This window comes from Thyridium curvatum (genome assembly GCF_004353045.1).
Source record: "Thyridium curvatum strain D216 chromosome Unknown NODE_41_length_360454_cov_79.457556, whole genome shotgun sequence".
Lineage (NCBI taxonomy): Eukaryota > Fungi > Ascomycota > Sordariomycetes > Thyridiales > Thyridiaceae > Thyridium > Thyridium curvatum.
Genome location: NW_022156796.1, coordinates 299,227 through 317,135, shown reverse-complemented (window position 1 = coordinate 317,135; position 17,909 = coordinate 299,227). Strand labels below are relative to the sequence as shown.

The following is a 17,909-nucleotide window of genomic DNA, read 5'->3' as shown; positions in this document are numbered from 1 at the left end:
GTGCACTTGTTACAATATCAATCCGTCACTTGTCGTCCCAGAACCCCCCATTGCCGAATTTCACGACCATTGCAGACTTGAAGACAATATGGTGTGACTGTGATAATTCAAGCGAATCGGCCCCTTGCCCCTCAGGGTATTTGAAGAGCATATTGATGCCCATCTCTGGCATCTCAGTAGAATCGCTTGTAGCCTGAGAAAAGAGCTCTTCGTACCCCGTTGGCTTGAAAGACATCCGACCAAAAGCCCTTCTACCAGCCGGCGTGGCTGTGAGTGCTGAAGGCGAACGTTAGCCCACCAAGATCAAAGGCGACAGCCATGGCTTTGTGTGAAAATGATTCTTACCAGAGTACCCGAGAATGTTCCAGTGGTATCGAGTTGCCACCTCGCGCACATCCTCCAAGACAAACTCGGCAAATCGCTGCACTTTGGCTCGGCCACACCCTTCAAACCTTTCAATGTGGAAGATGTGCAAGCCGACGTCCTGCAGCTCGTCTGTGTCGCTGCTCCCAAACATGATGCTTGCGTCAACTTCGATTTCCTTCAATTTCCCAACTAGCAGCTCTTCCCATTGATTCTTCCGCAGGGGCAGCACGATAACGGCACCGATCTCGACGGCATCCCCTGGGGAGTCGCAGCCGTCGGCTGCACTGTCGAGGTAACAGACAGAGAGCTCTGGGGATTGCGCTACCCAATCCTGGAGCCGCTCAAAGCTCAGCGGTACTGGATACATGTCTTGATCCGAGGCGTATATGCGCTTGAGAACATCTTGGCTGATCGCTTTTCGTTCAATCCATGACGGCTTGCTGGCCATGATGTCTGAAGACGGATGCCACCGCAATTGCTACTAGTGCTCCGCTCGCTCCTCGGACAGATTCGCTGGCACCATAGAGCTGTGAAACGAGGACCAGCGATGGCGGAGTTGGATGGTGGCCAACGCAAAAGCCAGTGGACGTAAGTTCCGTGTTGAGGTGTAAGGTTTCGGCAACGATTCAGCAGCCACACATGCGAACTAAAACCTCTCCCGCACCCGCCCCGCCAGTGTTAAGCCTAGTGCGACTTGCCAACTCGGCCTCATCATGAAGGTCTCTTGCGGTGCAGTATCATTTCGGAACACGGTGACGTATATTAGATCAAAAGATCACACACTTGTGCAAACAAGTCGCAAGGGATATCGATATAAACAACCTAGTCGGATAGGAGAGGGCTTTCTCTTGGTATTGGAATTGGATCTTGCTGTGGAATCCATGACTTGTGTGGGCTGGAAAGGCGCGGAGATTATCGGATCAAGCACTAGCTCAGTGACGGGGAGATACCATCGGAAGCAATGCGGGGCCAGATGCTGTCTCCACGGTTTGCCAAGAAATACATCCATAGAACTAGGTCTACAGCCTTAGGCTTTTCAAAGGTAGATTGGCGGGGAGATGAAGGAGCTGGGGAGAACCTGGGGAAGTCTGGGGTACAATAAGTCTTCACTTCCCATGTGTTATATCCGGGCTCACCAGCTATGAAGATCCCGGCAGCCTCGCATCGATCAAACTCCCTCTTTGGATGATCCTGTCACTCACAATGGTAGCTACCGAGAAGGAACCGCAGGACACTCCTGTCCATTTCGAGGAGATGAAACCTCAGTCGGGCAACGTGGAGGTCGAGTTCGACCCGGAGCTTGAGAAGAAACTAGTCCGGAGGATCGATCTGCACCTCATTCCGATCCTTAGTCTGTTACTTCTCTGTGCTTTTGTGGACCGGTAAGTTCACATGCTTTAGGGCTGGTCAAGAGAGTGTTTCTGACGCTGGAACTGCAGTATCAATATTGGCAATGCCAGAATTCAAGGATTGGAACAGGACTTGAACATGAAAGGCAACGCCTACAACATCGCACTCTTCTCCTTCTTCGTCACATACATCCTGTTCGAGGTTCCATGCAACATGATCCTGAAAAAGGTCCGCCCCTCAGCCTTCCTTAGTTTCATCATTGGAGCATGCGGTATTATCACCATTGGTCAGGGCGTCACTCAGTCATTCGCGGGGTTGGTCGTGTGTCGTGTTTTGATCGGCCTTTTCGAAGCCGGCTTCGTTCCCGGCTGTGTATACCTCATCTCCATGTACTACAAACGCCATGAGCTCCAGTGGCGAGTGAACCTCTTCTACACGGCTTCCATCCTTGCTGGAGCCTTTTCTGGTCTTCTGGCGTACGCCATCGCCCACATGTCTGGTATCGCCGGCTACGGAGGCTGGCGATGGATTTTCATCCTCGAGGGTAAACATCATCTCCTGGGATTTCGCCATGACGAGAAAGACACAGACATCTCATCCGACAGGTATTGCAACTGTCCTTATCGCAGTCTATGCCTACTTCACGACACCCGATTGGCCGCAGACCGCCAAGTTCCTCAGCGAACAGGAGAGAGCAATCCTTCTAGCCCGGCTTGCAGCCGATACACCAGACGCGACGATGAACCACTGGAACAAGGACACCGCCAAACGCGTCTTTGGTGACTTGAAAATCTGGCTCGGGTAAGTAGAGTCTGTCCTAGAAAGCTGGAACCTATGCACGGCGCCCAACAGACAAGCACTAACACTCAAACTCACGCAGCGCCCTTATGTACCTCGGCATCGTCACCACCACCTACAGCACGTCCTTCTTCAACCCCACCATCCTCAAGCAGCTCGGCTGGACCTCCCTGCGCGCCCAGGTCATGTCCATCCCGCTCTACATCGCCGCCGCCGCCGTCACCATGACGGCCGCCGTGCTCTCGGACCGCCTGCGCCACCGCTTCGCCTTCATCATCGTCGGCTGCCTCGTCACGACCGCGGGCTACGGCGTCCTGCTGGCCAGCCCGTACGTCCCCGTCGGCGCGCGCTACTTCGCGCTCTACCTCGTCACCTGCGGCTGCTGGCTCGTGCAGCCCATCACCGTCGTCTGGCTCAGCAACAACCTCGGCGGGCACTACAAGCGCGGGGTCGGCGCCGCCGTGCAGCTGTCCATCGGCAACTGCTCCGGCTTCGTCGCGTCCAACATCTTCCTGCCGCGCGACGAGCCGCGGTACCTGCTCGGCTACGGCGTCGGGCTCGGCTTCACGTGGCTCTGCGTCTTCGCGGCCTGCGCGTTCGCGGCTTGGATCCGCAGGGAGAACCGCCTGCGCGACGAGGGGGCGCGGGACCACCTCCTGGACTTGCCGGAGGCGGAGCTGAATAACCTGGGTGATGACCATCCTAGCTTTAGGTTCACGCACTAGGTTGGATGGCTGGTTCGATGCCTGCCGGAGGTTTATTGGGGGGGCTTTGATGCCGCAAGGACTTTACACGGCTTCGCACGCCAGATTCGAATGAGATCAATGTGCTCAGTGTCTTTGTGGCAGTGATTATATCTGAGACAATCGCATTGCAACAGTGGACAATATATCAAGTCAGTCTATCGTAACAGCTTGATCCAACGTTGCTACCTAGGTACTGTAGAGTTCTTCCCAATGGAGACGTGGCCTTTCGAGATTGAATTTTGCATTTGGTCATTGCCATGTATACATCGAATGATCGTTGAATATCACTTCCCACAAGTAATCCAAACCCTGCCAAACCAACTATGGCTCCTCTCTCCCTCATCTCCAACACACAAGCACCCCCACCCATTCTCACCCTTCGGCCATGGCCTTGCCAGGCTCTATGGGAATGTGCTGCAGCAATGTCATGCCCGTCCACCGCCCACGGAATGTCGCTTGCAAATGATCAAAACGAGCGAGCTCGTCTACTTCGGCACCTTGGAGATAGCCCGGGATGTGATGCTTCAGCAGCCTGTCTAGTGTGGCTCTTGCCTTTGTCCTCAGGTCTTCTGCCTCGGCCCGCCTTTGCATGACCAGGCCCGGGCTGTCATCGTAACCGGAGTCGGCCTGGAGTGTCTGGCGGTCTAAGACTCTGGAAAGGTGGAACTGAGCCCGGCATAGCGGCTCGTCCGGCCACTGCGTCCGTACCGCACGTCTCAGAGTTTTTTGAAACCATCTTCTGGCCGAAGCGGAGAATGTTAGCTGACGACTGTGCAGGGTGATATGAAGGGGCCTCGTACTCTGCTTCAGGCATATTGCCTAGGTGGTAATACATGGCGCCTACCGCATACGAGCTCTGGAGCGTGACGTCGTGGAACTTCCCGCAGATCTTCTCTCTCTCCTGGTATATCTCCAGATGAAGCCTGAGCGAGCCTTCTACGTCTCCTGATTGCAGTAGAATGCCAGCCAGATCCTGTCTGTAGTATAAGTAGCGCGGGCCAATTCCCGTGTCTCGCTTCTGCAGCTCGGTGGCCCGTGAAGCCGACTTGATCGCTTCGGAGAAGAGCCGCTGAAGGCAAAGGACGGTGCCCTTATTCCGATAGTACTTGCCGTACTCAAACGGGTACTCCTGTTCAGTGCCCCAGGTCTGATACCTCTGGTAGCACCGCTCGATGAGTTGATTGGCTCTCGCAAAGTCGTAATACTGAAGGTACGACTCGGCTGTGTCGTTCAGGGCATTGTGAAGCAAGATGTCCGACTCTCTGGCCGTGGTGCTCTGTGATCCCCTCTGCGACTCCTTCTGCCAGATGGCTTGCCGGATAGGAATAGCGTCTTGACGGTGGCGCAAAGCCTTTTCTCTTTCACTGATACCTATGTTGTCGCAGACAACGGCAATGATGGCGTGGATATCGGCCCGCAGCTTGCTTCCTTGGTCATGCTCTAGCGCTTTCAGGATTGTCTCGGCCGTTTCGAGTAGGCGAAGCCCATCACGACTCGATTCCCGCTCGTACGCATTGAAGCCAGCGTCGTAAAGCAGGCGCGCAAACTCGATGGATCCCTCCATTGGCGGCCGTGCTTGGGAAAACGCCGTCTCCAACGCCATGATGTGCGGTACTGCCCTCTCAAAGTCTGGCCACAGCTTCGGGTTCGGTACCTGGATCGGTGACGCAGACGGCGTGATGTGTCGCACGGCTGAGAAAGCTGCCCAGAAAGCACCAGACCGACCGGCGGGGACGTCGTCGAGGTTGTATAGAATTGCCCTCTGTAGGGCCCTGTGCATCAAGTAGGTATCCTTCGCCTCGCTGTCTGCGCGGAGAAGTGCTCTTTTGATGAGACGCCTGACGTATTCATAAAACCTGCCGCAGCATCTGTTAATCATTGTCTCAAACGGGGGTGGGATACCTTGAGATATCGGAAGGGTCGCGAACTCACTCTCCTTGGGAACAGGCGTACGGCGGATTCGCGCCACTAGCTCTAGCGGCTATGTCAGTGCCACTCCCTGTGAACATCGCCGCGTGAATGGTGTCCGTGTTGAGGAAAGCCATGGCGTATAACAACGTCTTTGCCTCGGCAGGGAGCTCCTGCAATGCGACATCGGCAATGAGCTTCAGCTTAGCGACCGAGGGGTTGGACACGGTCAAATCGCACTCCCAAAGCGACCGGTATCTCTGCTCTAGAATCTCGATGAACTGGACCGGGGTGCAATGGGCGTCGCCCACGTAACCGCCTATGTGGGCGATGGCTAGAGGCAGTCCGCCGAACATTTCTGCGATCTTGCGGGATGCGTCTTCGGAGGCGCCCTGATCATCAGGCCTGTCTAGATCATTGTAGGCATAAGACATCAGAAGCTCAGAACCCTCGTCGACGGAGAGATCTGGAAGGAGGCATTCGAAAGTGGTCTGGCGTCTGAATTCTTGGTTCTGCGAGGTGACGATGATGGCAGAATGCTCTCGAGCAGCCTTGGGCCAGTAGTTGGAAATCAGGCCCCAGTGCTCAACGTTGTCGAAGACGAGGAGCCACTTCTGGTCTAAAGTAGGCACGTCAGCCCGATAGCCCTCTCCACCCCCAACTGCAACTCTTACTTGTAGAAGACGCGAATTGGGGTGCAAGCTCACTTGTGTTCTCAAACCAGTCCCGAGCGTCATAAACACCTGTTTCCTCACCAGACTCGGAGCCGGGATCGATGTGCCCGAGCGAACGAAGCCTCGAGACAATCAGGGCCCAAGAGCGAACGAGGTCTGACTTGGTCTCGGCCGTCAGCCAGTAGATGCTATCATAGTCTCCCTTGTATCTGTACGTGTACTCGAGCGCCGTCGACGTCTTGCCAATGCCACTCAAGCCATGCACGAGGATGGACTTGGCCTCGGCCGTTTCTCCGGTCTTCTCGGTGCCGAGGTTGGTGTGGATAGTGTTCAAAATGGTATCCCGGCCTAGGAATCTGCGGTCGCGGCGACCAACAACGATGAAGGCCGGCAGCTTGGCCAACGACTGCGGCCGAACGCGCGAGGAATCCGGGCGGCCTGCGTTGCGGCCGGGGTCTGATAGTCGCTTATGTAAAATAAGTTCCGCCTCATCCTTGAAGGCATTCTTGTGCTGTTCCATTGATACTATGATGGCGTGCAGCTTGTCCTGTGGCCCAGAGGAGACAATAGTCTTGATCAAGTTCACTTGATATCGAGAGGTATGAGGTATCAGCATGACGAAGCATAAGGCTGCCGGGGTGTTGTTTCCCTCAATATCAAATCCTCCCAAGAGCACTTACCAATCGGCTTCTTCGTCATCCATTTCAACGCCTGAATACATAGCCTGCCGTAGTCTTCGAATAGCTTGCGCAGCTGGTAGACGAGGCGAATCTCGCCCGAGTAGATCTCGAGGTACTCATCGAACCGGGGGAGCGCATCGTAGAAACGGGAAAAAGCATCGATAATCTCGTTCAGGTGTGTCGTGAACCGACACGCGGCCTGCTGGTCAGCACAATCTCAACACGATAGCGAGGTTCGGCCGGGAAAAGATAGGGACTTACTTGGAGGACGACCAGTGTGCCGGACCAGACTAATGCGGAAGGCGTGGACATCTGGGCCGAGAGAGAAATTGCCTTCTCAAAGGACAGCAGTGGGTAACTCTGGGGTTGATCTTTTCTCGCACCAGAGTGGCGGCTTTCTGGTCTGGGTAGGTATCACAGAGATCCGCTATGCCCGCCAGGAAAGCCTCACGGTTATTGATGCTGTTGTAATGAATAATGCCGTGGTGGCCGAGCCTCCTGAGCTCTCCCTCCAGCTCCCTAAGCTCGGTCTCGATCTTTCCGTAGGTCTGCCGCCACAGCTCCTGAGCGTTGGGTTGGGGCGGGCCCGGGTCCATGACGGGTTGTGCAAGTGGCATTTCAGCTCTTGCTAGCCTGATAGTTGGAGATGAGAGACCCAGCGACGATGAGCTGGGATGCGGAGGTGTCTTGTAAGGACGATTTGTATCACGACAACGACGGATGGAGCAGATAGGGTGCTGATACTCACCTGCAAACTGGTGTTCGCCGGCCTCAGCGAGGCAGGTGATGGGCCTCAATTGTCTCCTTCGGATGGCGACCGCATGTTACTTGGATGATATGTCTCGATGTGTACACCATCATATCTTAGGCTTGATATGGATGTATTAGGGGGCCATTTTGGGGACTGGGCGTTATGTCTGGCGACGGCCAAGGCTATTTTGGGAGGAGAAGTGAATGCAACCCCAACGCGTAGTCTTCTATGACATGACATACGGCCGCGGACGAATTTCCTTGAGTGCTAGAAGGCGAATCGAAGTCGGGGACACACCGCGGCCAATGATAGGGTTCTGCTTGACGTGCCCGTCGTTGATGCCAATCCAGCCAATGTCGTTTGGAAGCTCGGTCAAGAACCACCTCAGTCTGTACTCTGTATTGCCCTTCTTGTTGTACGAAGTGAGGGGGGTGATTTCCTTGACGGGTGTCACTTTGACAGCACCGCATACTCTCGGTGAGTAAGTACCTTACCGGGTGAAGGGTATTTCTAAACAGGCATTCGAACAGGACAAATCTTTTGAACAGGCTCACACCAACATGGTGTGAAAATAACAGGCTGTTCAGCATGTCAAAGGTCCTGTTCACCGCGTCAAAAAGCCTGTCTGAAGGAGCATCTGTTGAAAATTAGAAGTGGTGCAAACACGTGGAAGGAACAGACTGCAGCAACCCTTGCCCCCGTAAGGTACTGTGAGTACCTAGGTAACTTACAATGTAGGTAATAGGTGGCATTGCGTAAGGTACCTGTGTAAAGTTGAGTGGTGGATGTGTGGCAGGCTGGAAACACACACTGTAGTCGGGCGTCAGTGGGGGCGGGCGGGGGCAGTCGAATGGGAACGGCAGGTGGCTTGGGGTTGCCGCCTTCCCAAAGCTTCATGTTGTTGTACGTTGTACAATAGTGGGCGGCTCAAGATTCCAATTCACTTTCGTCTTAGCGACTTCCCGTTGCGCTGCCTCATCCTCGTCCTCCTCATCCTCCTCATCCTCTTCGTCCTCTTCATCCTCCTCGTCCTCTTCGTCCTCTTCGTCCTCCTCGTCCTCTTCGTCCTCCTCGTCCTCTTCGTCCTCCTCGTCCTCTTCGTCCTCCTCGTCCTCCTCGTCATCCTCGTCCTCCTCTTCGTCGTCGTCGTCCTCCTCGTCGTCGTCGATGAAGCTCGCCTGGCTGGCTCTTGTTTCCAAGCAGTGCGTCGGCTTCAATTTCACCATGGGTCCTTTTCTTCCCGACGTCCGTCAGCGTCTCAACGCGTTGCGCGACCAGATCCAGGAGCTCGTCGGCGAAGCTGGCTCCGCCAGCCTCTCGATCGGCGTCATCCACCAGAAGGAGCTGGTCCACTCGTCGCACTACGGATACCGCAACCTCCGTACCAAAGAAGCGCCTGACGACGACACCATCTACCACCTGGGCTCTCTGTCCAAGGCCCTCGTCACCGCCTGTCTCGGCGTTCTGGTCGCCGATGGCAAGCTGGAGTGGGAGAGCCGCCTTCAGGACCTGGACCTTGAGCCTCGATTCCACCAGCGCAACGGGGATGTCGAGTCCGAGGCCACTCTTGTCGATCTGTTGGCACATCGGATGGGACTGGCCATGCGCATGAACTATTGGGCCCAGATGCAACAAGAACTGCTCCTCCCCCCCAATGAAGCTATCAATGTTCTGGGTGACTTGAACAGGCTGGCCGAGTTTCGCACTACGATCAAGTACAACAATTGGACGTACGCCGTTGCGGTGCTGCTCATTGAAAAAATGACCGGAAAACCTCTGGAGGAGTTCATGCGGGACACTTTCTTCAAGCCGCTGGGTCTGAAGAGGACCACTTGGGCCACACCATCCCAGGACAACTTCGCCAATGCCCACATAACGCTGAGTGATGGCACTCCGTTTGAGGTGCCCAACCCTAGAATCGGAAACGGCAGCCTTCTGTGTGGAGCCGCCGGCCTGAAGAGCACTGTCCATGATCTGCTTATCCTTTACGATTCTCTTCTCTCGGCTCTCTCGGACCAGAGAGAGACAGGTCTGGCGAGCACGCCCGGCAGTCCCTTCAAAGAGGTCGTCACCCTCTTCACTTCGTACAACAAGAAGGGCAATACAGAGTACGGACTGGGGTGGTTCTTGACCGAGCTTCCAAACGACATTGGCTGGATTGGCATCAACGACGGGCGCGTCAAGCAGAACCCTGTCATTGGTCGCGGTGTGTCCCCGACTTCGATTGCCTACCACAACGGAAACATGCCTGGCTACATTTCGTCGGTCCATCTCGTCCCTAGCACTCACACGGCCATCGTGATCCTAGGCAATACGCTCTCCTTCGCCGATCTCCCCGATTACGTCGGCGGTCTCATCCTGAACACAATCCTGGGGTCGGATGACAAGGTAGACTTTGTGTCCCTCGTCAGAGAGTGCAAGGCGTCCTCCATCAACGGCCCGCTGCGGACCGCTGCTCAGTTGGAGTCTGAGAGAAAGGAGGGCACTTCGCACAAGCCCCTGGATGCTTACGTGGGCAGATACTCCAACGCGATGGGCAACCTCGTCCTGGCCGTCTCAGTCTCAGAAGACGGAGACGGACTGCGCATGCGCTTGAACGACCTTCCTGGCACATACTATGACCTGAAGCATTACCACGACGATGTGTTTGCCTGGGCTTGCAACCGGGACGCCGAGGCAAAGAGGGCCATGTTTCCTCAGCTGTCGGCCGACTTCCGCAGGATCACCTTCCAGGCCGGGGAGGACGGTACTATCAAGAGCATTTTCTGGGTATATGCGCGAGATGAGCCCAAGGGAGAGGTATTTGCCAAGCAGGCCTAGCATAGGAGGCGAGCAGCCAAACACGCACGTAGAGCACCGAAATTGAAAATTGCTCTGATGCCAATCTAAGTACTCATCCGCTGCAGACGCCCACCTGTGAGGAGAACTAACTCTTTTGTAGAGAGTAGGTTGGCAATAGTACCCAAGCTGGCACCTGGTTAGCAAGAAGTTTCTCATAATTTTTCTTCAAGGCCGACGCCTTGAAGGAGAATAGAGGCAGATTCACCTCCTTTTCTTCTTTCCCGGCCTTATTCCGATTCCCCGGCCCGGCCCCGACCGGTTTCCCTCCCACCTCTTTGCTGGCCGAGACCCAGCAATGTCCGATGAGCTTGTTTACCAGCTAAACGAGTTCATCCACCGGAATAGCAAGCTCTCGCACGTCAAAAGAGGCTGGAAGAACTCGGACTGTTTCCAGCTCATCCAGAAGTACGCAGCCGGCATTCCGGACGACGTTCGACATGCCGTCGATCGCCGCGATTCGCTCTATCTGCCCGAGTGGGTGGTAGACAACTACCAATTCAATTGTGCATTGAAGACGGCGATACCATACCTACATCAACGACATGGGATACGAGGAGATGTCCGACCAAGAGGACGAGATTGTGGACGGAAAAATCGTCGACCCAAGGGAGAAGAACGCCGACAAACCAGCCGAAGAGTTCCCCTTACGCGACCAGTTTGTCAAGCAACAGGGCAGACAAGCCGAGGAGCACGCTGTCGACAGACAACACGCCAATAAGGCCGACAAGCGCTTCACTGCTGCAGTAAAGGTGTGAGATGTGGATCTGTGATTGTTCATGCTCTCTGTTGAAGCGGCCTGTATAGGGAGAAAGAGAAGCACTGGCTTGTGTTTCTGGGATGGATGTCTGACATGAGAGAAGACTGGATAAGAAAGGTTTCTTGTAATGGAGCAGGATATCACAAGTGGACTGGGCGGGTGGAGAGAATGGCTTAAGTATAAGTCGGGCGACATGAAGCGACCTATTAGCCAGTAGAGGTTATAACACTACATACCTACTGATTTTTTCGGTGTTATCATGACCATACATCATGGATCTGTGTGATTGGCAATCAGGCAAGCGAACGCAACACTGCATGATGCATCGTAGAGTGCAGTTGGCCTGTCTTTATGTGAGTGGACCACATACTGATAGCACGGAGGCAGGAGGATGGTGGTCACGTAGAGCCTTGCCAGTGACAAATGGGCTAGAATACTTAGGCAGATAGTGTAGTGCACGCGCCTCGGTCAGCAAACAGGCTCAGTATCCCACGCCTGGCTGTCTTTTGCCACTCACCTGCTCATGTCCCGTCACCCGGGGCCCTTTCCTACTCCGCACTCCCTTCTTCCAGCGGACCCAGAACCAAGCCTGGCAAAGGGCTGTCCAGTTCGGTGACAAGTTGTTGCGTCTCTTCCCTTCGCCCATACGAACGGCTACTGTACCTCCAGCCCCTCCAAGATGGTTATCACGGCGACTATGAGCTTCCTGGAACGTCTGGAACTGGATCAGAGAGAGAAGCCGTTTCAGCTATTCGTCAATCTACCGCCCGACGCCAAAGACGATCGACAGAGCAACTTGATCTTTGAGGACGTCTCGGTGAAGCTCCGTGACATCCGCAAGCGTGATGTTCCACCGTCTCTCGACGATCAAGGCTTCACCGTCCGCAATTTTGTGTCTAGCGTTGAATACAAGGATATCAACCGCCGGGAGGTGGTAGAACGCGACTATTACGCCGAGATGGAGGCCCTCCCCAAGGAGGAGGACCCGAGTATCCACCAAGTGTTCTTCTTCGACTGGCAGGTAAGCAGGGTCTTAACATCATGATCTTGAGCACTACGAATTCTCGGAGCAGTATTCTGACTAATTTGCTTGATCGACGCATGCTTAGGTACGCAGCACCGACAAAGAGGCAAATCACGAGAAGTTAGACCTTAATGACTCGACAGAGTTCATCCTCCCGGCCATGTCTGTCCGTGTTGGTAAGTTCTTCCTGAAGCCTACCCTACCCTGGGGCAGCGCACGCACATGCAATCTGCTTACTTCTGTTCAGATCAAAGCCCGACTGGTGTGTTGCATCGCATCTTGCCGCAGCTCGGCGACGATGCAGCCGAACTTCTACAGGGCCGCGTCCGAATCATCGAGTGAGTTCTGCGGGCAGTTGGAATCCTGTGCTTTCTTTCGCATGGCTCATGTACCTTTCTGGGGCAGCCTATGGAAGCCGCTCCTCTTTCCTGTGGAGGACCATCCTCTCGCCGTCTGTGACGGGTCAACGGTCCCGGCCAAGGACCTGGTTCCATCAGACAACATCAGACAATCCTTCCAGGGCGAGTCGTACATGGTCCACTTCAGCGAGGCCCAAGAGTGGTATTATCTCAGCGGCCACCGGCCGGACGAGGTGCTCATGCTGACGATGTTTGACTCCGATCCCGCGGCCAAGGCAAAGTGTCAGTCCTCTCTTCCCGCCGCGCGATGATGGATGTATGAGAAGCTCACAACGCCACAGGCTGCCCGCATGGATCTTTCCGAATGCCCGATGCCCCCGTAGATGCCAAGCCGAGAAGGAGCGTTGAGGTGCGTGCATTGGTCTTCAGCTCCTCCGCTAGCTGAGAGCGGGCTTCTTCCCGGCCAGAGGAGCAATGCCGCTCCCGAAGTTCAAGACGAAGAGGCTTCGAGCAAATGGCGAATCTGGAGTCGGTACAACTACCGGTGCAGTGTTCTATAAGAGTTGGAAGGATCGGCCCCAACACGTGGAGAACTGGAAGTTCATGAGGCGCCCGCCTGTGCACGAACTACCAGCTTAGGCAACCCGGGGCAAGCTATGACGGGATGCCTCTGTACCCAGTCCCGACGAGGCTGGCGCCAGGTGATGGATGATAGCCTTAGCACTTTCTGTCTCGTTTTCTTTTCTAGAACAAATAATGCCCATGAGAAGCATTGAATTCGGGCCGGGGGTTGTCTCTAAACCGGAGCCCTTCAAGCCTGCAACATGGCTGTTTTCTCGTTTAGGAAACTTCTGTAAACTACTTCACGTCCCCATTTGATCAGGGGTTTACTACTTTCATATCTTAACACACTATCATTTGAACGTGATTGTTGTATCTACTAGCAACCAACAAAAAAATGAAAACCCTTTTTGTCACTAAGGCCCTTGTCAACTCTCTGCAGTCAAACCTTGCCAGCCTCGGCAATAATCACCTCTGCCGCCTTGGCAGAGAGCATCATGGTCGGCAGCACGGGGAAAGCGCCGGGCACGACGGGGAACGAGGAGGCGTCGACGACGCGCAGGCCCTTGACGCCGCGCACGCGGAACCTGGAGTCGAGCACGGCCATCTTGTCGTCGTCGCCGCCGATGGCGCACGTCGACGTCGCGTGGTGCGAGTAGGCCTGCGTCTTGATCATCTCGCGCTGCTCGGCGTCGGTGCAGTTGCCGGCGCCGGTGCCGGGGCACGGGTGCTTCTCGTTGAAGGGCAGGACGGCGTCGCCGGCGGCCTGCCAGGCCTTGCGCAGCAGGTTGGCGCTGTCGACGAACTCCTGCAGGTCCTGCTCGCCGTTCTTCTCGAAGAAGCGGAAGTTGATGTCGGGCGGGTCCCGCGGGTCCGCGCTGGTCAGGCGCACGTAGCCCGCGCGGCTCGTCGTGCCGATCTTGACCATGGCGCACTCGTACTCGTTCTGGCCGTAGTCGGTCGGGAAGCCGGGCCAGAACCCCTCGAAGGAGAAGGGCCCGCACCAGGTGAAGATGTTGCGCTTCTTGGTCGGCGCGTTGGGCGTGCGGTAGAGCATGGTGATGAAGCCGCCGCCGACGGGCGACTTGCCGAGCGCGAGCAGGCTGCCCTCGTAGTTGTCGTCGAGGTTCTCGCCAACGCCGGGCAGGTCCTTGACGACGGTGATGTTGAACTTCTTGAGCTCGTCGGCGGGGCCGATGCCGCTGAGCTTCAGGATCTGGGGGCTGTTGAAGGTGCCGCCCGAGACGATGACTTCCTTCTTGGCCTTGTACTGGACCAGGGGGCCCTTGGTGTCGGGCTTGTTGCGCGGGTCGGCACGGTAGACCGACTTGCCTTGCATGACCTCGACGCCAGTCGCGACGGGCGTCTCGCCCTCTTTAGAAAAGAGCACCTTTGTCACGAGGGAATTGAGCTTCACGGTCAGCGGGTACTTGGCCGGGTCGTTGAGCGTCGCCCGGATGTAGGTGTTGGGGCTGGAGCGTCGGCCCAGGGCGTCCATGTGCTGAGCCATGGCGTAGAAGCTGCTCTGCTCATCCTTGTTGGGGTAATTCCCCAGGATGTCCTTGGTCACGAGGTTCGCAACGTCAGACTCATTCTGACCAGTTAGCTTGGCCATCTCCTGCAGGATCTTGACAGCAGGCATGTTTTTCTGCCTGGCCCAGCGAGCATCGCTGGTGTCAATTGAGAGGAAGCCTGTGCCAGACACGTAAGCCTTACCATCGCTATCGTTCGATTGCGCCAAAGAAGAATAGTGGAACTCACCATTGAAGCCGTGATCAGGCGTGCTGCCGTTCGTCACGTACAGGTTCTTCTCGACCTGGATGAGATACTTGCGCATCTTGGGCGCCTCCCAGCTCGTGTCGCCCGTCTTGTTGACGATGATGTTCCAGTCGTCGTCCTGGGCCAGCGAGCACACGCCGGCGTTGTGCATGGCGCACCCGCCCAGCGTGCCGGCCCGCGGGTACTGGATGCCGAGCGGCTTGGCCCCGGCGGGCGGGTCCAGCCCGATGTAGTACGAGCCGTTCTCCTGGCGGTAGACGTAGTGCTCAAACTTGCGCTCGCGCTCCGGGTCGTCCGAGTGCTTGACCCAAAAGTTCCACAGCGAGCGCTCGTCGTTGCCGGCCGTGTTGAAGTTGTTGAGCTCGGAGTAGACCTTGTTGCTGCCTTGGTCGTCGCCGGCCTCGATGAGCAGCGTCGAGTAGCCGGCGCGGGCGAGGTCGCTGGCCAGCGGGCCGCCGCCGGGGCCGGAGCCGACGACGATGTAGTCATAGGACTCGACGGCCGGGTCGTCCGCGAGGACGGTGCCCGCTGCAGAAGCGAGGAGCGCGCTCAAGAGGTATTGACGCATGTTGAATGGAGAAATGGCCAACCAGGAGCATGCGAAGAGAGGGGAGCCCTTGCGGCAGCTCCAGCGCCCGGGGAGCTCGAGACAGCTCTGGCCATGTTTATACTCTGCTCAGGGCTGTACGACATCACTTTACCGGAAATTTTGACGACCAGTGAGGGGCAACCACTATATCAAGTCCCGGATTATTGCGGAGAACATCGCAACTTTGGAAGAATTCCATGGAAGATCTAGCCCTGTCAGCCTGCCAGTAAGGTGTTTAAGCCTAAATGTAAACGCAGTGACCAGGGGCAGATCGGAGCCCATTGGCCAGAAGCCTTCACTTATGCGTCGCAATAAGCATGGGATTCCTTGACACTGCAGCAAATATTGGTGCTGGCGAGCCACTTCCCAGTCCAAGCGCCAAGAACCGAGAAGAGGTGGGAGGCTCAACGGTAATTTGGATATGGTGGGACGGAACTGAAGCTGAAAGGGTCTTGCGCCGGATGACTGGGAGCTGGAGTCGGACTACGTCTTCAGGCGCGTACGGGTAAGCTGACGTGCAGCGTTGACAGGCAACGGAGTCAGCATCGAATGATCATAATAGAATGATGTTATTGAATGCGGTAAGCGATGCGATTAGAACTTAATTGTTGACAAGCCATGTCGTAGTGTGTAAAAGTAGTTGACACCCCCCTATAACCAAAAGCAAGTGAAGCGCTTTCCACGGGTATATCTCCCCATCCATACAATCTCTTCGGTGTGCAGATAAATACTCCGGATCTCTTCCCACAAGATGCGATCATGCCGAGAAAGCGAGCGTCACGAATAAGACATTATAATTTACAAGTAGTCGTAGCAAAGATAGGCGCCCTTCGTATCCATAACCTCGTTGACTCTGACATCAGGCCGAATGCCCTTGGACGTGAGAACATAGTCGAGAGTGAGGGGCTGCTTGGGGTCTTGGGTGTTGCTGTAGCCGCCGATCTGGTACAGGCGGTTGGCAGGGTCGGCGTTCTGCCACGCGCGCCAGTTGCGGTCGACGAAGCCGTGGTGGAGGAAGAAGACGGGGTCACCGGGGGAGGGAGACACGTCCTGCATCACGGCGCCAATGCCGTTGTGGCCGTAGGCGTGGGGACTGTGGGTGGGGAAGATATGTCAGTGCCGGTCTGGTTACACAGATCAAAAGAAAGCATAACGACTCACCCCATCTCGGCGCAGCTCTCCATGTCGGCATAGTTGTCATGCGAGTTGCAGCTATCGACAAACTCGCGGTTGCACTGAGCAGTCTGCGACTCGTCCAGAGCACGGGCGAGGCAGTGGTCGGACTGGCCACCGCCAGGACCAATGTGCAGAGTGAGACCAGCAAAGGCCTTTGAGAGTCAATGTCAGTACCGGATTGGGACTGTTTGAGCATAGGAGAACGAAAACTTACACCATCGCTGACGCAGGCGCCCTGTCCGTTGACGAGGGGAGGAGCAGTACCGAACCATTGCGCAGAGAGGACGGGCGAGTTACCAAAGTTGCCGGCGTCCAGCGTCTCATCCCACCACGGCATGGGCCCACCATAGCCGCACTCGTCGCGCAGCAGAGACTCGAAGACGTGGACGTAGTAACGGTGGAACGGCAGGAATTGGCCGACCATGTGGATGGAGCCAGTCAGCTGCTGGTGGAGCGAGACGAGGTCCTCGTATCGGTTCTGCGACCCGGGGAAGTCACCGCCGGCAGACGGGCGGCCCATGAGGCACTTGACGGCGTCGATGTAGCCCTGCCGTCCCGCGTCGTCCATCTGGCGCCACTCCGGGCGGAGGGACGGGTTCTCGCATCCGCCGGCGGCCGCGCCATCGGCGCCGGCAGCAGTGGCCTTGTTCTTGTTCTCGGGGGGACTAATGGTGTTAGGAGCACCAGATTTGTGCGTCTTGGCCTCCTCCGGCTTCAAGGTCTCGAATCGGCCCCCAAAGATGCTCAGATCAACCAACTTGCCAGCGCGCGGCCATGGGAGGGTCAAAGCCGAGACGGAGGCGGCCCCGTAGAGCGCGACGGAGACGCTGGCCAAACGCATGATGGACCGGATTGACGAAGGCGGTTGTAAGACTCTTGACGATCGGCCTCTGGATTAATTTACAAGTGCCAGGGTGAATGAAGTCTATCGCAGAGCACGGAGCTGGTGATGGGCACGATGTTCCAAGATTCGATCCAAGATTCGAGAAAGGAGCGAGCAATCCCATGTTCATATATCCGCTCCCTTGGAAACATCGAAGGTCCGAGCTGGCTGGAGCCAACAACGGGTCAGACGGCGAAAGGGGGAGATGATCTTCGCCAGCGTCATCGCTGCGACTCGACGATCACAGAACGAGGATGTGTAGGCTACAGAATGATGGACCCGTACGACCAGCCCTTGGAAGCTCGTCACTCTCGTTTGTCATTAGTGTGTGGGATAGTCCCTGCGGCCAGTCCCCACAGCCAACGGTCGTCTCCTCCAAAGGGATCGAGGGTCTCGCTAGCTGGGCAACGGGGCAGGGAGTGTAAGACGTCGCTGATGAACGCCGAGATGGCATTCGATAGACTGCACTAAAATTCGGTTTATTTTTGACTTCCGCCCTTCGGACCTTTGGTACGTCAACATGCAGGGTCATCTACACAACAGCATGACTGCACAAATGGGAAAGGCGAGGGTCCACCATTCCCCGAATTTCAGGGTCCTCGGGCTTCTTGGGAGTGTGGCAGTGATGACAGTAGCGAAAAGCAGAAGCCGGGAGTCTTGTCCATTA

The 17,909-nt window shown here is 56.0% G+C and overlaps 6 protein-coding genes across 6 annotated transcripts; 2 read left to right on the top strand and 4 right to left on the bottom strand.

The window, feature by feature from the left end:
- Positions 1-25: 25 nt before the first annotated feature.
- Positions 26-814, bottom strand: E0L32_007018 (uncharacterized protein; the record flags this gene model as incomplete). The annotated part of the gene is made up of 2 exons (XM_031141716.1): positions 26-276; positions 346-814. The coding sequence occupies 2 exons, from the start codon at positions 812-814 to the stop codon at positions 26-28; spliced, it is 720 nt and encodes a 239-aa protein (XP_030994082.1).
- Positions 815-1,569: 755 nt separating this feature from the next.
- E0L32_007017 (uncharacterized protein) lies at positions 1,570-3,239 on the top strand (the record flags this gene model as incomplete). Its single annotated transcript, XM_031141715.1, has 4 exons — positions 1,570-1,748; positions 1,806-2,260; positions 2,322-2,517; positions 2,597-3,239. 4 exons carry the CDS (start codon positions 1,570-1,572, stop codon positions 3,237-3,239), a joined length of 1,473 nt encoding a protein of 490 aa, XP_030994081.1.
- Positions 3,240-3,867: 628 nt separating this feature from the next.
- Positions 3,868-8,860, bottom strand: E0L32_007016 (uncharacterized protein; the record flags this gene model as incomplete). Its single annotated transcript, XM_031141714.1, has 11 exons — positions 3,868-5,116; positions 5,193-5,787; positions 5,843-6,472; positions 6,523-6,721; positions 6,784-6,855; positions 6,906-7,191; positions 7,516-7,712; positions 7,768-7,910; positions 8,005-8,164; positions 8,218-8,459; positions 8,497-8,860. 11 exons carry the CDS (start codon positions 8,858-8,860, stop codon positions 3,868-3,870), a joined length of 4,137 nt encoding a protein of 1,378 aa, XP_030994080.1.
- A 174-nt stretch (positions 8,861-9,034) lies between these two features.
- On the top strand, positions 9,035-12,565 carry E0L32_007015 (uncharacterized protein; the record flags this gene model as incomplete). Its single annotated transcript, XM_031141712.1, has 7 exons — positions 9,035-10,072; positions 10,308-10,588; positions 10,629-10,865; positions 11,541-11,892; positions 11,981-12,071; positions 12,143-12,233; positions 12,301-12,565. 7 exons carry the CDS (start codon positions 9,035-9,037, stop codon positions 12,563-12,565), a joined length of 2,355 nt encoding a protein of 784 aa, XP_030994079.1.
- Positions 12,566-13,257: 692 nt separating this feature from the next.
- E0L32_007014 (uncharacterized protein) lies at positions 13,258-15,162 on the bottom strand (the record flags this gene model as incomplete). Its single annotated transcript, XM_031141711.1, has 1 exon — positions 13,258-15,162. The coding sequence occupies one exon, from the start codon at positions 15,160-15,162 to the stop codon at positions 13,258-13,260; it is 1,905 nt and encodes a 634-aa protein (XP_030994078.1).
- An 819-nt stretch (positions 15,163-15,981) lies between these two features.
- Positions 15,982-17,200, bottom strand: E0L32_007013 (uncharacterized protein; the record flags this gene model as incomplete). Its single annotated transcript, XM_031141710.1, has 3 exons — positions 15,982-16,276; positions 16,345-16,511; positions 16,574-17,200. The coding sequence occupies 3 exons, from the start codon at positions 17,198-17,200 to the stop codon at positions 15,982-15,984; spliced, it is 1,089 nt and encodes a 362-aa protein (XP_030994077.1).
- Between the last annotated feature and the right edge of the window lie 709 nt (positions 17,201-17,909).